The 18,372-nt window shown below is 44.2% G+C and overlaps 1 protein-coding gene across 1 annotated transcript in view; it reads right to left on the reverse strand.

The window, feature by feature from the left end:
• Positions 1-18,337, reverse strand: part of TMEM62 (transmembrane protein 62) — a 42,998-nt gene extending 24,661 nt beyond the window's left edge. The window contains exons 1-5 of the mRNA XM_019552197.1: positions 18,247-18,337; positions 12,364-12,475; positions 9,882-10,019; positions 6,774-6,819; positions 1,148-1,289 (exon numbers count right to left, since the gene is read on the reverse strand). Of these exons, the coding sequence (XP_019407742.1) occupies positions 1,148-1,289; positions 6,774-6,819; positions 9,882-9,921 (228 nt within the window). The 5' untranslated portion in view covers positions 9,922-10,019; positions 12,364-12,475; positions 18,247-18,337. The remainder of the gene's footprint in view (positions 1-1,147; positions 1,290-6,773; positions 6,820-9,881; positions 10,020-12,363; positions 12,476-18,246) is intronic.
• Positions 18,338-18,372: the final 35 nt, after the last annotated feature.

Here is an 18,372-nt window from a genome sequence, read left to right on the forward strand (position 1 = left end):
TAGCGCCCCCTGGCATAATAAGGAATAACAGCCATAAGTTGTTGGAAAGTAGGTTTAGATTAGACATCCGTAAGAACTACTTCACAGTTAGGGCGGCTAGGAGCTAGAACCAACTTCCAAGGGAAGTGGTGCTGGCTCCTACCCTAGGGGCCTACCTGGCTGGAGTCATTTGAGCCCAGATTTTCTCCTGCCCAAGCAAGAGGTTGGACTTGAAGATCTACAAGGTCCCTTCCAACCCTAATTCTATGATTCTACGAAGGCTGGTGCACTAAGAAAAGGACCTAACTAATAAAGACATTTGTTTCTTGTTTCATCTGAAATGCAAAAAAATACATCTGCCAAACTGAAAAAGGCAGAATTAGGAAGGAAACACTGAAATACACTACTGCCATCAAAACCTTTTAGAAACTGAGCGTGGAGAGAACACACCACCAGCCATGGACACTGGCTATTGAGAAGATGCCAGAACGCCCTGTTCCCCTGGAGTCTGCCATGCTGAGAGCAGATCCACCCAGTCTGGCTACAGGAGCCAGGCAGGCGCAGGCCCACACCTAGCAGTGTACCTGGGAGGCAGGGGACAAGCGGGATGAGCAGAATGGTGCTCCTCTTACCCCAGAAGTCTTTGCCACGCTAGGAGCAGCACTGCACCCAAAAGCATACTGTGGGAGGAATCAAATGGGACACCCCTGGGAGGCTCCCAGGGATCCTGTGCCAGAAGGCTGCTGCCATCTGAGCAACAGTATCAGGAGCAGGTAAGATTTTGCCCTGCTACCCCTTCCCTTTTTCACCTCTCCACCCCTGCCCTCCATCTCTACTTGTCAGCATAGCCTGCCCCCATTCCCAAGGGCTGCAGGAATTTGCTATGTGTCTCCTTGAGCCATAATCTCCATTTTAATGTTGGAATACTGGATTATTTCTTGGAAGAAAAAAACAAAACCTACACTGGTCTCTAATGGAGGAGGAAAAATAGCCACATTTGTTTTCCTTGAGCTAAATCATAATTTTAAAATACAAGGACTCTTCTGCAGAAAGAAAGGAGTCTGAAAATTGTAAAGACAAACCTCATCTGTCAGATAAAAAACAAACAAACAGACCTACATATTACAAGAAATATCACAGACTGTAAACTGGAATGCAAAGACAGTACCGTGTTAAGAATCCCAAAGAAATTGTAGGGTCTCTTGGGGCCTGGGCTGAGGGTGGCATCCAAACAGATGAATGAATAGTTCCCAAAAGGTGTAGTGTGGATATAATGGAAAGAGCCATCTTTACGCCAGCCAGAATACTTCCTGCCAAAATAAGATACACATATTGCAGAGTTAGGAAAGTTAAAAACAATGGCAAAAGGTGAAGCATACAGAACAAATGCAAATTTTTTCACTAGATTTGATCTTTGCCTTCCTATTGAAGGTGTACTCTTAAAAATCAAGGGCATTGAAAGGTTTGTACTTTAAAGGGGACATAGCTGGTATGTGGGACATCATGTATCAGGACAAACGATGTTAACATGAAAATGTTTAGAAGAAAGGTCAGAATAGGTAACATTTCCTGTGCAAAAATGGTACAAATGACAGCAGGACCATGACAACACAAGGCAAGTGGGTTAGCAGGACTGCCTGAAACCCTAATTAAAGGAGACCTTCAAAGGATAAAAGATGGACTTATGTCCTGGGTTTAATTTTGATGTTTAAGGAAACTTGAAAGGGGATTTTTTTTTTTTTGCTTGCTTCTAAAATGTCAGGAACATTGAATCCTCTTGTCCCTGTTATGCTAAAGGTCTCTGACAAAGTGTAAAGTTTTTCTGACAAACTAACTGGGTGGGGTACTGAACTGAACTGAACTTACAGGCTGGAAAGCTGAGCAGAACAAAACAGGATGCAGTACAACAAAAATAAGCGCAGAGTGCTGCACCTAGGGAGAAGAAATCACCAACACACATACAGACTGGGGGATGACCTTCTAAGCAGCACAGCAGCAGAAAGGGATCTCAGTCACAGTTGACTCAAAGATGAATGAGTCGACAATGTGACAAAGTGATCAATAGAGCTAACCGCACTCTATCATGCATTAACAGGTGCATCACGAACAGGTCTAAGGAGGTGATACTTCCCCTCTATGCAGCATTGGTAAGGTCGCAGCTGGAGTACTGCATTCAGTTTTGGGTGCTGCACTTCAAGAGTGATGTGGATAACCATGAGAGGGTCCAGAGGAGGTCCACTTGTATGGTTAGAGGCCTGAAGGAGAGGTCCTACAAGAAGAGATTGAGGGACCTGGATCTCCTCAGCCTCCATAAGAGAAGGCTGAGAGGGGTTTGGTAGCAGTCTACAAATTCATCAGGGAGGGGTGGAGGCAGCAAAGAATAGGAGATACTCTGTTTACTAAGGCACCCCTTGGAGTACCAGCCACAAACTGACAGACAGCAGATTCAGATTAGACATTAGGAAGAACTTCTTTATGGTGAGGGTTACCAGAATCTGGAATGAGCTTGCAAGGGAGGTGGTGCTCTCCCCTACCTTGGAGGTTTTTAAGAGGAGACTGGACAAGCACCTGACTGGGATCATCTGACATGAGCATTCTTTCCTGCCGGGCAGGGGGTTGGACTTGATGATCTTCTGAGGTCCCTTTCAACCCTAGAAATCTATTAAATCTATGAAAGGGTAGGATACTAAGTCTATAATGAAGGACTTTTCAAGACAAAAACAAAATGTTACACTACACAAAAACTTTCACGTAATGCAAAATACAATTTCCTCTTGCAATTGCGTTTCACTTTCTTGGTACCTGAGATATCACGATCTTTCAAGTTCTTTACTTACCAAGAATCTTAGGACCCCCCACACCCCAAATTTCTAATACAAAACAGCAATTTTTAACCTTCTAAGGGCTTCTTGAAAGCTAAGGAAACAAACATAGCTGGTGTTCCTTTGCACATCAATTACTTTATTTTCAAATAAATGTATTTTGAAGAGGGATTTTTAAATGAAGGAAGCAAATGGTTTACTTCTGTTATTCCTGCTTAACCTTTGTAATACCTTCTTTTGACGTAAAGGAATAAGGTAATGAATATTTTTTTCTAGATTACAGATGTCCTGAACACTAAACTTTGCCAAGCTCTAAAATGAATAAAAAGATTGGTAAAAACGCTCTTTTCCTCTTACTACAATCAACAACCCCATAACAAAACCAACATAAGTCATGGATCCTATGCATGCTGTTCTCAAAATGATATACCTGATCCAATATCCCAAATGGCTTCATGGCAACTCTCTGGGTGAAACTAAACAGCACCAGAATGAACTCTTACAGAAAAAATAAAGGACAGCAACACACATACACCAAAAGAGGAGGTGAGCAGCCAACAGTAGCAAAAGAACAGGATAGGGACTATTTAGAAAAGTTGGATGTGTACAAATCCATGGGGCCAGATGGGATGCACCCAAGGGTGCTGAGGGAATTGGCTGATGTGATTGTAGAACTGCTGGCCATCATCTTTGAAAACTCATGGCAACTGGGAGAGGTTGCGGACAATTGTAAAAGGGCAAATATAGTGCCCATCTTTAAGAAAGGGAAGCAGGAGGATCTGGAGAACTAGACTGGTCAGCCTCACCTCAGTCCCTAGAAAAATCATGGAGCAGGTCCTCAAGGAATCCATTTCTAAGTACTTGGAGAAGAAGGTCATTATGATTAGGAACAGGCAGCATGGATTCACTAAGTGCAATTCATGCCTAACCAATGTGATTGCCTCCTATGATGAGATGACTGGCCCCGTGGATGTGATATACCTTAACTTAGGAAGGCTTTTGATAAGAGTTTCCCAAAACTTTCTTGCAAGCAAGCTAAGGAAGTACTGATTGGATGAATGGACTGTAAGGTAGACAGAAAACTGGCTGGATCATTGGACTCAGAAGGTAGTAGCAAATGGCTCAATGTCTAATTGGCAGCTGGTATCAAGTGGAGTGCCCCTAGTGCCAGTTTTGTTCAATATTTTCATCAGTGACCTGGAAGATGGCACAGGGTGCACCTTCAGCAAGTTTGCAGGTAACAGCAAGCTGGGGGGAGTAGTAGATATTTCTCACAGAACTATCTCCCTTTCTGACCTGACTATCCTCAAGCTCATGGGAAATCTACCTAACTCCTTTAAAAGGTGAACTTTGGAACAGAAATTCATAATGCTTTTTGGCTTCTACTGCTCAGACCTGATGTAGAACATCTTGCATTCGAAAGCTTGTCTAACACCATCCCAACTACGTAGCTGGTTCAGTAAAAGATATCACCCTAAAAAATCCTTGCCCCTCCCACTTCCTGAAGAAGACGCTGTACCTAGAATAAATTTTATGTGTAGGTCCCCCGTGCTGACACAGGGATTGAAGGCTTCCTGAGCTGACACAGGGATTGAACCTTCCAACCAGTGGTATTTATGAAAGTTGAAATTAAAAAAAATGTAAAATGTTACAACTATATTGATTGTGCAAAATACTAAGAATAGCTGAGGTTTTTGTTTTTAATGTGAGCATTTTCTAAACAGAACATAAAATATTAATCAATTCAAATAAGAAATGTGATTTGGTCTGTTCAGTTATAACAATCTAAAACAGTTTCTATCATTAAGAATTTACCAATTTAACTATAAATTGTCAGAAAGTTAGAGAAAAAAAAATACTACCTTATAAATAAGATTACTGCACATGAATCAGCACCAGTCTGAATACCCATTCTCCAACACCACATAGGAAATTTTATGAAATGGTGTTTTTTCTGAAGCAGAGCCATATCATTGTTCCTTTAATGATGCAACACCTCAAGAATTGCAAAAAAACCCCCAAAACCAGACCCTGGAAGCTCAGTTTCACCATCCCAAGCAGGCTGTTTTCACTCCCACTGAAAGTATGGTAAACAGATTTGAGTCTAACAGTGCAGAGAAAAAAAAACAGTCACCCCAGTTCTTCAGTTAAAAGATAAAAATATTATATCACATCATTTTGACAAACTGTGTATTTTACGTACAATTTCTGCCTTCTGCATTAACATATGACAACTAGAATGGAATGTTAAGAAAAAAATCCATGCCATTTTCCCCATGTCTATGCTCTTGCGTTGTACAAGTGATGATACCCTAACAGAGGCAAAGAATTATATCTTTTGTCTAAGAAATGTACAGGAGCATGACAGCAGTGTCTCCTCCTGTTCCAGGCAAAAGAACTATTGTACTTTTGCCAGTCTGACTTGAAAAAAGATGCCTCCACAGCCATCCATTCTTCTCTGCTATCTCCAGTGTTCTCTATCCTCATGAAGGATTTCCTGGATATTTCCTTAATATTATTTTTCATTTGGACATCTGATTAATAAACCTGATCCAACAATACCGACTCTGCCTTTCTGTAATGCCTAACAGCTTTTAAGGGATTTTACTGCAATTTTCCAGTCTTATACAAGAGATATCATGACTCCTATTGCATCAGTTTTAAGACCTGCCCCAACAGCAAGAAAATAAATAAAAAAAATATTTACAGAACTTTTTTTTGTTATAAATAGAAGTCATTTTAGTTTAGAAGTGGAAGATTTTTTTACCTGAAAACATGATGTTCAGCGAGTGATCACTTGAAATTAAAAAAAAACCCCTTGCGTTAGTCTAATGATAAAGAATTCAGAAGAGTACACAGAATGTGGGCCAAAATCAACATTGGTGCAAGCAGACTCAATTCTACTAAAGTTATAGGATTTGCTTTAGCTATATGTTGCCATATTAAACTTGTCACTAAACAGACAAAATCCCAAAAAATAGAATTTGGACAATGAAAAAGTGATTTATAAAACAAGCAGTCAGCTCAAATTTAAGGTGAGTGCAGTACTGTAGGACATTAGCACTTGAATAATTCAGCCATCATTGCAAAGTGGCTGAGTTTCGCTGAAGTAAAACCTTCACTTGTGCAGTCAAACTGTGCCAGATGGATGAAAACACAATGGAAAACAAATGGAAAAGCACCACTACACTTGCGGAAGTTGTTTTTTGTGTTTGGATGAGGGCGGATGGGGAGGGATTTAGGGGTAACACTTTAGGCTCATTCTGTGGTGAAGGCATAAACAAAGGGTTGGCTGAATTAGTACTCAAACATACATGTCCTTCACATCTCATGCCTACCAGTGGATTGTTGCAATCCTTCATATGGATAGAGAAAGAGGTTTTTCTGTCTTTTATAGGGGGGTTAGGCATTTCTCATCCATTCTGCTTCAGTCTTTAGGATTTTTTTCTTTAGGAATTTCTGTCTGCCCCTCTCCTCTGTCCTCACTCCTTCTTACCTGTCCCTTTTCTAATTTCCTAAAATTTATTCAGAGGTGATAAACTAGTTCAGCAGTTTATCTCCTCATGCAGATATAAAGTATTACTAAAGATGCAGAGTGGAACCTCAGAATATGAGATTACAAAAGAATCCTTCTAAGATGATGGCATTTCAGAAACGTGTCACTGAGATGATTTAAGAGAGAAGAAAGACATGACGCATTGAGCACGTGTAGTAACAGAAGAATTACAACAGACACGGCTACAAACCATAGGGAAGTGAAAGATTACAAAGCGGGCAACAAACTTTCCACTGAATCAGCCCATTCCAAGAGTAGCAAGCAACAGAGGACAACTGGAAAACTAAACCCAACATGGCTTTAAGCTCTGGAAAAGTCAGTCAGAAGGTGTACACATGAAAAATAGGCTATGAAAAGAATGTTCTACCATTTAATTAACTTTCGACTTTTGAGTTTAGCATGGTATACTAAAGTACCTGTAGTAATTTTGGGCACTCTTTAGGTGTGGAATGTTGAATGAATCTGCAGGGAAAGAGAAAAAAGGAAATTATGAATTAAAATTCCAAATAAACCATCTGGAGCTCCAAGTCTTCTTTTGGTCCATGGTTGGGACAGGACAGGTTCTGCAAACCATGGTAGGCCGTACATACTATAAACATCAATTATCTTTGAGTCTTGCTGTTTGCATATGAACTCATCAGAACCACAGGCTGCTTTTAACTGTGTGTATGTAAACATCAGGAGATACCCCTCTGACAAATTCATAAACCATCAAGCTGTGTAACAAGGTAACTTTGCACTCTCCAAGTACAAAGATGTGACTTCACATCCTGTTTAGTGTGTTAGCAAACCCCCCTTTAATTTGCATGCAAGCACAGCGGTAGTCCCTGACACACAAAGAAGCTTTCTACACCCACGAGCATCTGCTTCTTTGCCAGTTATATAGCACTCCTCCTCCTCCAAGCCACATGCAGGATAGACTGAAGATTTTGGCTTAGCTCACTTTCTCTAGGTGATAAGGATAAAGTGGATAAGTGAAGGTTTCAGCAGTCCCCTGAACTGATTCCCTACATGGGAAAGCTCTTCAGTATTTTTTCCTATTAGAGAAAAAGTGTGCATCTACACTACTTTTTTTTTTAGAGAGATGCACCAATATATAGGTGCCATATCAGACCAGCACCGATAACAGGAAACTTAACATCATCAGCTATTGGATTTTTATGCCTGGTGTAGCTGATAATATTAACCAATAAATATAATATTTTGGCAGGGGCACCTGGACACCACCTGCATACGTGCAGTTACACACATACACGTGGCCAGGAACGGAGCTGGGCAGTGTGGACAGCAGCACTTCAGGTAAGTCTGGCGGGAAAGGAGTGTGGGGGAGGGAAGGGACATGGGGTGGGGGCAGATTGGAGCCCCCATGATAAGGGAGGGAGTGGGGCAGGGGCTGGGAGTACTGCCCAGTTTGGGCAGTGAATCCCCAGGACCAGGGCAGGGAGTGAGACAGAGCCGAGGGCAGCTTGTCCAGGGATGTGTGTGTGTGTGGGGGGGGCGGTGGCTCCCCACTGCTGCACACCCCCCCGGGGGAGGCATGGGCGGGGGGCACGTTCCCCTCCAATCCGTGTGTGGGGTGGATGCTGGCTACCTGCCGTGGGCTCAGGGCTTCTGTCCTGCTGCCTTTGCCCCAGAAACTACATGCTGGCTCTGTGTCCCCTGCCTACCTGGCAGCAGTGAGGTGTACCTCCCGCTGCTGGGTGGGCAGGGACACATGGCCAGTGTGTGGCTCCCAGGGTAAAGACAGCAGGGTGGAGAGCACCGAGCCCACAGAGGGCAGCCCACATCCACCCACACCCCACACAGCTCCACTCCTAAAAGCATCCCTGTGCTTAAAAATAGTGGCAACAGTGCTTGAACTAAAGCTTATTTGGTGAACTTTAGTTCAAGAGCCCCCACTGCCATTTTTAAGTGCTGCGACACTGATCCCCTGGATGAGCCATCTGCAGCTCTGTCCCACTCTCCGCCCCAGCCCCAGGATCCCATTCATCGCCCTGGTGGGGCAGCACTACCAGCCCCTGCCCCACTTCCTCCCTAACTGTGGGGGCCTTGATCTGTCCCTCCCCTCCCCTTCCCCCTTGCCTCTTCCCTTCTACAGACTTAGCTGCAGGGAACTGGTCTCCACACTGCCTGGCTGTGCTCTTGTAAATCGGTTATTATCAGATCAGTATCAGCCAAGGTGCCTGGTGAATAACTGGCTATTGGTGTCGGCCAAGAAAATCTTTATCAGCAAACCCCTACTTTTTTTATGCTACCTTAAGCAAATGCCCAAGTTAATCACTGCGTTCACAAGGGCCTTTTTTAAGCACAGGATTTTGGGTAAATATTGTATGATGCACAGTCCTTCCGCTAATCTCAATAAGTTCCAGAATTTTTTTCACGGTGGATGTTGGAACATTTACCAGAGCCTATGGAATTCTGGAACTTGTGATCAAATTAACAAATTCTTATGATTCTCTTCCTGGTATTGAAGACTCTATTTGGGCTTAACCATCCAACATCACTTTCAAATCAACAGACAGCATGGAGGAAACAGTGCACAGTCTTGTGATCCTGACAGTTATTAATATGAATAACATGCTCAAGTCTTATTGACTGAAGCCATCTGGCTTTGGATGAACTATAGGATGGATGCCCATATATTTGAGCTCAAGCTATACAGAGAGCTAGCCTGTGGACTGTGTTTGATGTCCCTGGTTTAAAAGGTATGCCCCAAGTTACACAAATACTCGCTAGTCAAAGGCAAGAAATGAGAGACCCTATCCTTTTGTTTGCTAAAAGCTCAATCCTGAAACCAATGTAGGAGACACTACCATTAACGTGGATCCTCAGATGGCAAAACTTCAAAGTGTTAGACAGGGCAGGCAATTATTTTGGGCAGAGGGCCGCTTATCCATTCTTGGCAAGTTGTTGAGGGCTGCATGGTTAGCCCTGCCCCTTGACAGGTGCCCCGTCCCTTGGCCACCATCTTGGGACCAATGTCCCAGGGCCAGCACCGGTGAGGCCCAGAGCAGGGTGCAGGCTGGCAGGGGTCTGTGGAGCCAGGTTGGGCTGCACCAGCAGGGAGCTGGCCTGGCTCCTTAGAGCCCCTGCCGGCCAGCGTCCTGTAGTCCTGCCGCCCTGCTCTGGGCACTGCCAGCACTGGTCCTGGGACACCAGTGTGGGAGGGTGCATCCGCTCACTCCCAGTGTCCCCCAGACCCCGATGGGGCTTCTGGCTGAGGGGGCAGGGCTGGGCAGGCCCTGCTGTTGCAGGAGCCCGCTGGGTTCCCCTGGGTCCTACTGCCCCTAGTTCCTGTGTTTTTTTTTTACGGGAATCAAAGGCAGAGAAATATTAATTTTCTAAATTTTTTAGGGGCCCCGCAGGCCATATTTTGCCCACCCTGTCTTAGACCTTGCACCAGTGCATTAATGAGTATTCACATTCTAAAAAGCCTTCACTTTAATTTGACTAGATAGAAATTTCATGATCTTAAGGGAAGTAACAGACTGTTTCATTTAAACTATTAGTTCCTCAGTACTTACCATGGTTCCCCTTAATATCAATCCACTTGGTTTTTTCCATGACCCGTGACCTCTTTAAGATTGACTGGTAAGTTTGCCACTCTACCTCAATCTGCTCAGACCCCAACTTGTCCTTTGTTTTGGCATCTGTCAAGTCACCTGTAAATGCAGGAAGCAAAGACTGAATGAGAGACTACATTTTATGCAGCTTGCACAGAAATAATATACAGTGCATGCATGCAGGGCATTCCTTATACTTTAAATCAGGGGTTCACAACCTGGTTTTCCATCTGTTGGCTAGATCTGGCCCAGAGCCAGGGGGCTTCAGTAGTGAAGGACTTCACCTGCGCTGTGCTGCAATGTTACCGGGGGCTTCACTCAGGGAGGGACCTTCACCACACTGCAGCAGGGAAAAGTGATGGTGGCAGTGGCTGGGTCCTAGTGCCAGCACACATCAGCCCCTAGTTGCATCATTCTGGCCTGCAGGTGGACAAAAATCTCTCTGCAGCTCTAAATGATCACAGGCCTTTTCTGAATGTATAGTGGAAATATCTGCCATTTGTAAGAGCTTCCTCTGGGAATCTCCTGAAGGCTCTCTGTTAAAGTTTAGGTACTCTGCGTGACTATATTCCATCTTCTGTTTAATATAATGTCAGCACACTGCTAATCCCACATACCTGGCTTAAGCAGATAAAGTTTTTACAAGTATCCATTATACCCTGAAAACACCGAGGGGTCAACTTGTTACTTGCAGTACTAGATTTCCTAGGATAGTCACTCATCTGACATTGGTAATGTCAGCTTTAATTATAATTGGAGTTTTCCTTTTTTTCTTGCCAATATTTGAGTTATATGTCCATTAGGAATTTGTGTTTTAATGCTTACTCATTTACTGATGCACTATGTTTAACTATCTACAAACAAATTAAGATACTTCCAAATCACCGTATTTACCCAAATCCAAGGCAACTTCAAATTTAAGACAACCCCCAGTAATTAGATTCTATACATGGAAAATTGTAAATTAGTTATAATTTTCCATGTATATAATCTAATTACTGGGGGTTGTTTTAAAAATTGTCCTCCCCACTGCTGTGGCAGAGAAAGCAAAGGCAGAGGGCGAGGAACCAGACCCTTGCTCTTCACCCCCCTGCCTCTAGCCCTCCCCCTATGCCTGTGCCTGCTCCCCCCACTCCCCATTCCTGTGCCTTTTGTGGCAGCTCTGGCTCTAGCTCTGGAGCAGTCAACAGTGGCAGCCCAGGGCCCAGCACAGGCAAGGTACCTGGCAAGGTAGAAACGGCAGCAGCAGCTTCAGACCCAGCCAGGTCAGAGCTGGGGGGGCCAGAGATGGAGCTGAAGGTAAGCAGTGGGGTGTGGTGGGGTAGTCAGTAAGTGGCTGGAGGGCAGATGGGGATAGGAAGGCAATGTGGTCACCTCTGTGCAATGGAGGTGCAGTGCACAATCTCCCCTCTGTTCCACACACTCCCCCATATGGTCTCCCTTGCGTGCCCCTCATCATTAGCCTCTTCCCTCACCACACAAGCTACCCCAGCCTAAGGCAAGTAGCAGTTCCACTCTGGCTTCAATCCTGACTCAGGTCCAAAGCTGAGCTGGCATCTGCCCCAGCCTGGTACTCAGATCTAAGAGGAGGGTTTTTTCCCCCCCCTCTGCATTGATTGAGGGAAAAACTTTGTCTTGGAATTGAGTAAATACGGTACTATAACTTAACCTAAAAGCCATTTAGGAAGCATGCTTGCTCAATAATGACAGTCAGCGATAGGTTCTCTACTATGGAGAACCTTGCCTCCTTCCCATCTAGAGTCCAGCATACAGCAATTACAACAAGGTTGCTTCAGATTACTTAGCATATTCTAATCCATTTTGATAGCTGTGCCAAAACAGCAAAAACAGCTTATGTCAACTGTCTTGATATGCCATATGGTAAAAAAAGCATGAGCAGCAAAATCTCATAAAGATTAGTTCTCGCAGCTACATAGGTTTTTTTATATAAATGAATAGGGGTTATAAACAACTGACAGTTTGGAGATAAGAACAGCTTGCTTCAAGTGACAGGTGAAATTAGTTGTACTTCACACTAAGCATTCCACATTTCAGACAAGACACATGATTGGCAATCATAGCTGGAGGGACCAGACTAGGAAGGGTTGCCATTGATCAGGTTTGAGGCACGCTGACATAACTTTAAGGAATTTTTTAAAGACATGATACAGATGCACCCCCTTGCTGTACTACATGGTGCTGAGCACTTACTCTCACTAACCTTCCAGTTTTACCTCCAAAATACAGTTTAGTTTAATACTGATTTTGCTGGGGCTAGTACTGTATCTTTTTGTGGGGTTAACAAGATACCCCTTTGCTCTAGTTTCACTCTTATTACTTACAAAGCCCTAAAGCTTTGGCTTCTTTGTTTGAATCTAGAAAGAGCTTTTCAGAGAACTGTCAAAGGAGGGGGCAACACAAGTCTGATTTCTGGACTGCATACCTGTTACTAGAACAAGTGCTGGTTGAATTATATTAATTGTTTCAGAACAGAACTTCTCAAAATCAAGAACTCGCTTGGGATCCCGAAACCTACTGATATGAATATCAGATACCTGTAGGGAGAAGATATTTGATTTGTTATATAGTGATGTAATGTGCAGCATATTGAGAGAGATAATTAACTAATAGCTGTGAATTGTTCTACCAAGCAAGTACAGCCAAAATATCCATTGAATATCCATCAGCTAAAGGATCTCTCAGTGAAAAAACCCCATCCCCAATATGTACACACAAATAACCAGACCCATGCCCCCAGCTTTCCATTTAACTTCACAACAACAAACTTAGTTATTAGCAAAGCGAAAGTGTGTGTGGGATTGGCTCCACATGGTTCTGTGGATGTGAAGGCTGCCTAAGACCAGGTAGCACACTGATTGCATATGGAAGATGAAAATTTGTATTATGTAGTGTTTGTTGTGGTTTGGTGGCTGACAGTCAATTCCACATTAGAAAATTAACTTAGGTCAGACTGAAAAACAGACCAGACAATACAACTTGAACTGCTTAGGATAAGTCTGAGCAAAGGCCATATAATGTCTTTATATCAGACAACATATGACGACATAAGCTGAAAAGTTAAGGGGCCTTGGTTCAATTTCTGAATACCACCACAACAAAAACAAAAACAATGGCCCTTAGTGGTCACTTACCCACAATGTATGGGCAAATGATCAGTATTCAAAAGCTTTATGTGGAAGTTTGCACAGTACCTATGAAGAATATACATTTTTCCCTAAGAATTCCTAAAGCAGCCTAAAGGATTAAATCATGACTTTCAGACCATTTGAAGGGAAACTGCAATTAAAAGAATTCTTCAGGGAATTTTTCCACTGAACTCTATACCAGAAATGTTTCAGGGGTGTAGGTTGTAGGCATGTTGATCTAAGGACATAGGCAGACGAGGTTCTTTGGGTAAATCCGATGTCTTTTATTAGACCAACTCAAATAGTTGGAAAAATTCTTCTTAGCAAGCTTTCAGGCACAAAACACCCTTCGTCAGGCTGGGGAAGTGTCTGCAGAAGAGCACAGACAGACTCTCTCAGCCTGATGAAGGGTGTTTGTGTCCAAAAGCTTGCTAAGAAGAATTTTTCCAACTATTTGAGTTGGTCTAATAAAAGATATCGGATCTACCAGAAATGTGTAATTTATTTGTGTAGTGTTGTTTATAAGTTGTATTAATGATCGGAACCTCCCACTGTAAATCACTGTGCTCTTTGTTTACTCAATGAGGATATGCATAAGCATAACTTAGTCACTAACAAATATTTAAATCCTATTTAAAATGAGATCTATTAGACCCTGTTTCAGTAAGTGCTATATAACACTGGAGAAATTACATTGGATTTGCAATTCACCCATTTGTACAACTAAACAACATGACTTAAAACTGCTAAAAATAAATTGCAGGGTTGAGTGTTGTGATGGTTGTGTGTATTTAGATCAGAAATTTAAGTCATGCTACAAAGCTTTTCTCTCTCTCTCCAGTCTTGTTAGTATCCAAGGTGGTAAGAAAACTGCTATAAGTGAATTGGAAACTAATTTACTGGAAAAACTAAAGGTGCATAGTGATTTGTGTTAGTTCTTTCTTAAAACAGATTACTGTGAGCCTGGCTTTTTCTGCATGCATTCTTTATTTACATACTACAATACTGCCTTATGGTAAAAAAAACAAAAAAACAAACAAAAAAAAAACACACACAAAAGTTCCTATTCTGCAAAATGCTTTCATTTCTTTCAAGAACGTTTTTCCATTGTACTTTGGATCAGCAGAGTCTGCAAAAGTGAAACCCTTAACAATCTCAAAATGGCTAACAGCTGGGTGATAAAGGTTCACCTGGGATTTGAGACCCAGTTTCAAATCCCACCCCTGTCTAAAATGGAAACTTGAAGTTCAGCCTCCTCTACCCAGGTAAACCCCTTCATTACTGGGCTACTGACTATTCTGGAGTTGCACCTCTTCAATACCACTAAGAAAAGTATTTTGCTCACAAAATAGTGACAGTAGCAGACTCCAGCAAGGATTTGATGCAATCCTTAGCTGACAGGATTATTATGGCTGTGACATGATGTGTTGAGGATACAAGCGATAAGAGAGAATCCTAAATTTTGCAGGGGATGCAGAAGATGACTGGAGGTGGGAACAAAATAAAGTCTGTATGGGTCAAACTTCCAACTGAACTGGAGAATCAACTGTAAGGAAAAAGGCCTAAGTTTGAAGGATAACACTACACATGCAAGACAATTAGTAAGTAATAGTTATGATGAACAAATGAACAACTAAGAGGAAAATGGCAAAGCTGTCACAGGAGACACTGAATATCAGTGGGACAGGAAGAAAAAGCAAGGCAGGAAGTGGCAGAGGCCAAAAAAAACCCAACAAGCCCCTGCCAGAATATTAATCATCTGGATTTTATCCAGACACTGACCTGGAATCTTCCCTAAGGAATCACAAAGGAGTCAGAAGCTGTTTCCCACAAGATGTGATGCTAGTTTATGTTTAGCTCTTGGAAATTAACCAAGTTGGGTTAATGATAAAACAGTTGCTAAAGCTATGTTTGAAAGACAGAATGCAACACAAAATTAAACAAAAGCCACATTTTAGATCAGCTCCTTGGTGAGCTATGTTCTCTCTTAGATTAGCCTACCACAAGCAGTGGCCTCGCTGCTAAATAACTAGCAAGCTGCAGGGAGTGACTGTGTCAAGAGATAACAAGTTGTGTCAATTCAAGGTGTAGCCTATATACCCTGACAAACCAGCCAAATTGAATGAAAATGTTCTGTGTGAATGTAATTTAAGTTGTGACAACATTTGAGTTAATTGTGTGGTGAAGACAAGTCCTCAGCACTGGTCTGTACCTGCAGGGAGCAGATCAGGAAAGCCAAGGCTGCAACGGAGCTCCATCTGGCTTCACATACCAAGGATAACAAAAAGTCCCTTTTCAGATATGTAGGGAGTTGGAAAAAAACAAGGGTAAGATTGGACCCCTGCTGAACCATACCAGACAGCTGATAACCAACACCCAGGAAAAGGCCAACCTGCTTAATGGGTACTTCACCTTCGTCTTTCATCAGTCCAATGGGACCGCTCTGTCTAGCACGATGCAGAATGGCCAAGGTGAGGGCATATTTATACCCAGGATCAGTGTTGATGTAGTAAAGGATCACCTTGAGGTTGGACACCTCCAAGTCAGCTGGTCCTGGCAGATTACACCCTAGAGTACTCAAGGAGCTAGCAGGTGTCATAGCCCAAACATTGACAAAAATGTTCGAAAACTCGTGGCCAATGTGGTCAAGGCCATCTTCGAGAACGGGCAGAAAGTACATCCCAGGAATTACAAGCTTGACCTCAATCCCTGGTAAGATTCTTGAGAAAATTATCAAGGAGACCCTTCCGGATAAGCTGGCTGACAGCAACATCCTGAGGGACAGCCAGCACCAATCTCATCTCCTTTTATGACCAGGTGATGCATCACCTGGACAAGGGAGAAGAGATTGACGTCATATATCTGGACTTTAAAAAAAGCCTTTGATCTGGCATCCCATGACTTCCTCATAGATAAATTGGCCAACTGTAGCTTCGGCTACACCACAGTCTGATGGTTGGAAAATTGGCTCCAAGGTCAGACCCAGTAGTAAAGGGCAGTGAATCATTACGGCGCTCTGTGACCAGTGGTGTCCCCCAAAGCTCTGTCCTTGGACCAGGTCTCTTTAACATCTTTGTCAACTATGTGGACACTGGTGTCAGAAGTGCACTGGCTAAATTCGCTGATGACACTAAACTTTGGGGAATAGTGTCCATGCCCGAGGACAGGCTAGTGATCCAGACTGACTTGGATAAACTTAGTAAGTGGGCAAACACATACCTGATGATGTTCAATACCGATAAATGTAAGGTACTCCCCCTTAGGGGAAAAAACCTGCAGCATACTTATAGGCTTGCCAGTGCTATGCTTGCTAGCACCACTGCTGAAAAAGACTTGGGGGTTATGATTGACCACAAGATGAATATGAGCCACCAATGCAATGTCGTAGCTGGTAAATCAAACAAAACCCTGGCTTGCATCTATAGATGCTTCTCAAGTAAATCTCAGGATGTCATCCTCCCACTGTACTCGGCTTTGGTAAGGCTGCAGCTGGAGTACTGCATCCAATTCTGGGCTCTGCAATCCAAGAAGGATGTTGAGAAGCTTGAGAGTCCAGAGGAGAGCCAGTGCATTATCAGAGGGCAAGAGAACAGGCCTTATGAAGACAGGCTGAGAGCCACGGGACTCTTCAGTCTGGAAAGAGCAGGCTCAGACTGCTTATAAGTACATAAGGGGTGTACATCAGGTTCTGGGAGAATGTCTGTTCACCAGAGCACCCCAAGGAAAAATAAGGACCGACAATCATAAACTCCTACAAGACCATTTTAAGCTAGACATAAGAAAAAATTTCTTTATGGTCCGAGCCCCCACAGCCTGGAATAGCCTCCCTCCAGAAGTGGTGCAGGCACCTACTCTGGACTCATTCAAGAAACATTTAGATGCTTATCTTGCTGGGATCCTTTGTCCCTAGCTGACTTCCTGCCCCTGGGGCAGGGAGCTGGACATGATGATCTTCGAGGTCCCTTCCAGCCCTAATGTCTATGAAATCTAAATGACCTAAAGAAAATTTAAGAATGCTAATGTGGTAAATCCTGGGCAACAGGAGTATAATGCCCTGATTAATGCACAAAGATCTCCACCTGAACTAATATGCTCTAAATTAATCGACTCATTTACTGTGCAGAAATGCATGTGTGGACTGTGACTGGGACCACTGCAGTCTGAGTTGGGGTGGAGCAGCAGGCTCTGGGTGTCAACCACAAATTCTGCAGTTTCAGTGTTCTTGTGTCCTAGCCAGCCCTCCCACCAAGCCTGCTTGCCAGCCCAGGGCTGCTCCACCTTGGCTCAAACTGCTGCAGTCCCAGGTGCATGTGCAGATACTACACATGGGAGCAGCTGATTCTGGTGCAAACTGCACTAGTGTTTATCATGTTACCTTAATGGCATGTATAGATGCACCCACAGAGAAGGAAAACTGAGGAGCTGCAATACAGAAAACCATCAACTTAAAGTGTTCTGTGGGTATGTGAACAATTGGCACTGAGTGCTGATCAATCTAGACCAGTGGTTCCCAATGTTTTTTTGCCGTGACCTGCTGCTGGGATCAGAGTGTGGTGGCAGCCTGGGTGTGGGAGGCCTCCTGCACGCAGCGTGGCTTGTCCTTTGTGTGCAGCGCTGCTGGCATTACCCCACTGCAACCCTCATTTGGGACATGACCTGAAGTTGCAAACCACTTATCTAAATAAGTGGTGGCCCCTTAGGCTGGATGAGTAGTGCAGGGCTGGATCGTGGGCTAGGCTGGACCCTGCATGCCAGGACCCTGTCCATACTCCTGGATCAAGTCCTGGGTGACCTTGTTTGGCCCCCGTGCAGGAGAAATCAGGCCCCACAAACCGGGATCAGGCTCTGAGGCGTCACACTGCCTCTGTCCAGCCCTGCAAGGCAGGGCCACCCAGTGCACCCGGTTTAGGACTCAGGGCCATAAGCCACAGGCCTCCCCACAGGCTCATGGGGTTGAGCAACTCTGGCTAAGAGGCCTACGCAGGTGCGCCGCCCTCCGAAGGCTGAATGACAAAGAGCGTCTGACTGCACGTTTACCCCGGGCGTGGGGGGAGCCTGCTCTACCCAACGGGCGGGCGTGGCTTTGCTGTTGCGAGGCAACCCCGCGGCCTGCCCAGGCCTGTCTTGCTCCTGCTCCTGCTCCCCCCGCCCCGCTGCCGGCCTGGCCCGGCACAGCCCACCTGCGCGATCCAGAAGATTCCGGCAGCTTCGGCCCCGGGGGTCGGCTCCGGCGAGCGGTGGACGCGGGCGGCCCTGGGGGGCGGCGCAGACCTGCCGGGACTCCAGCAGTCCAGGAGCAGCGCCGC

The sequence above is a fragment of the Crocodylus porosus genome, unplaced genomic scaffold (genome assembly GCF_001723895.1).
Source record: "Crocodylus porosus isolate Cpor-Errol unplaced genomic scaffold, CroPor_comp1, whole genome shotgun sequence".
Lineage (NCBI taxonomy): Eukaryota > Metazoa > Chordata > Crocodylia > Crocodylidae > Crocodylus > Crocodylus porosus.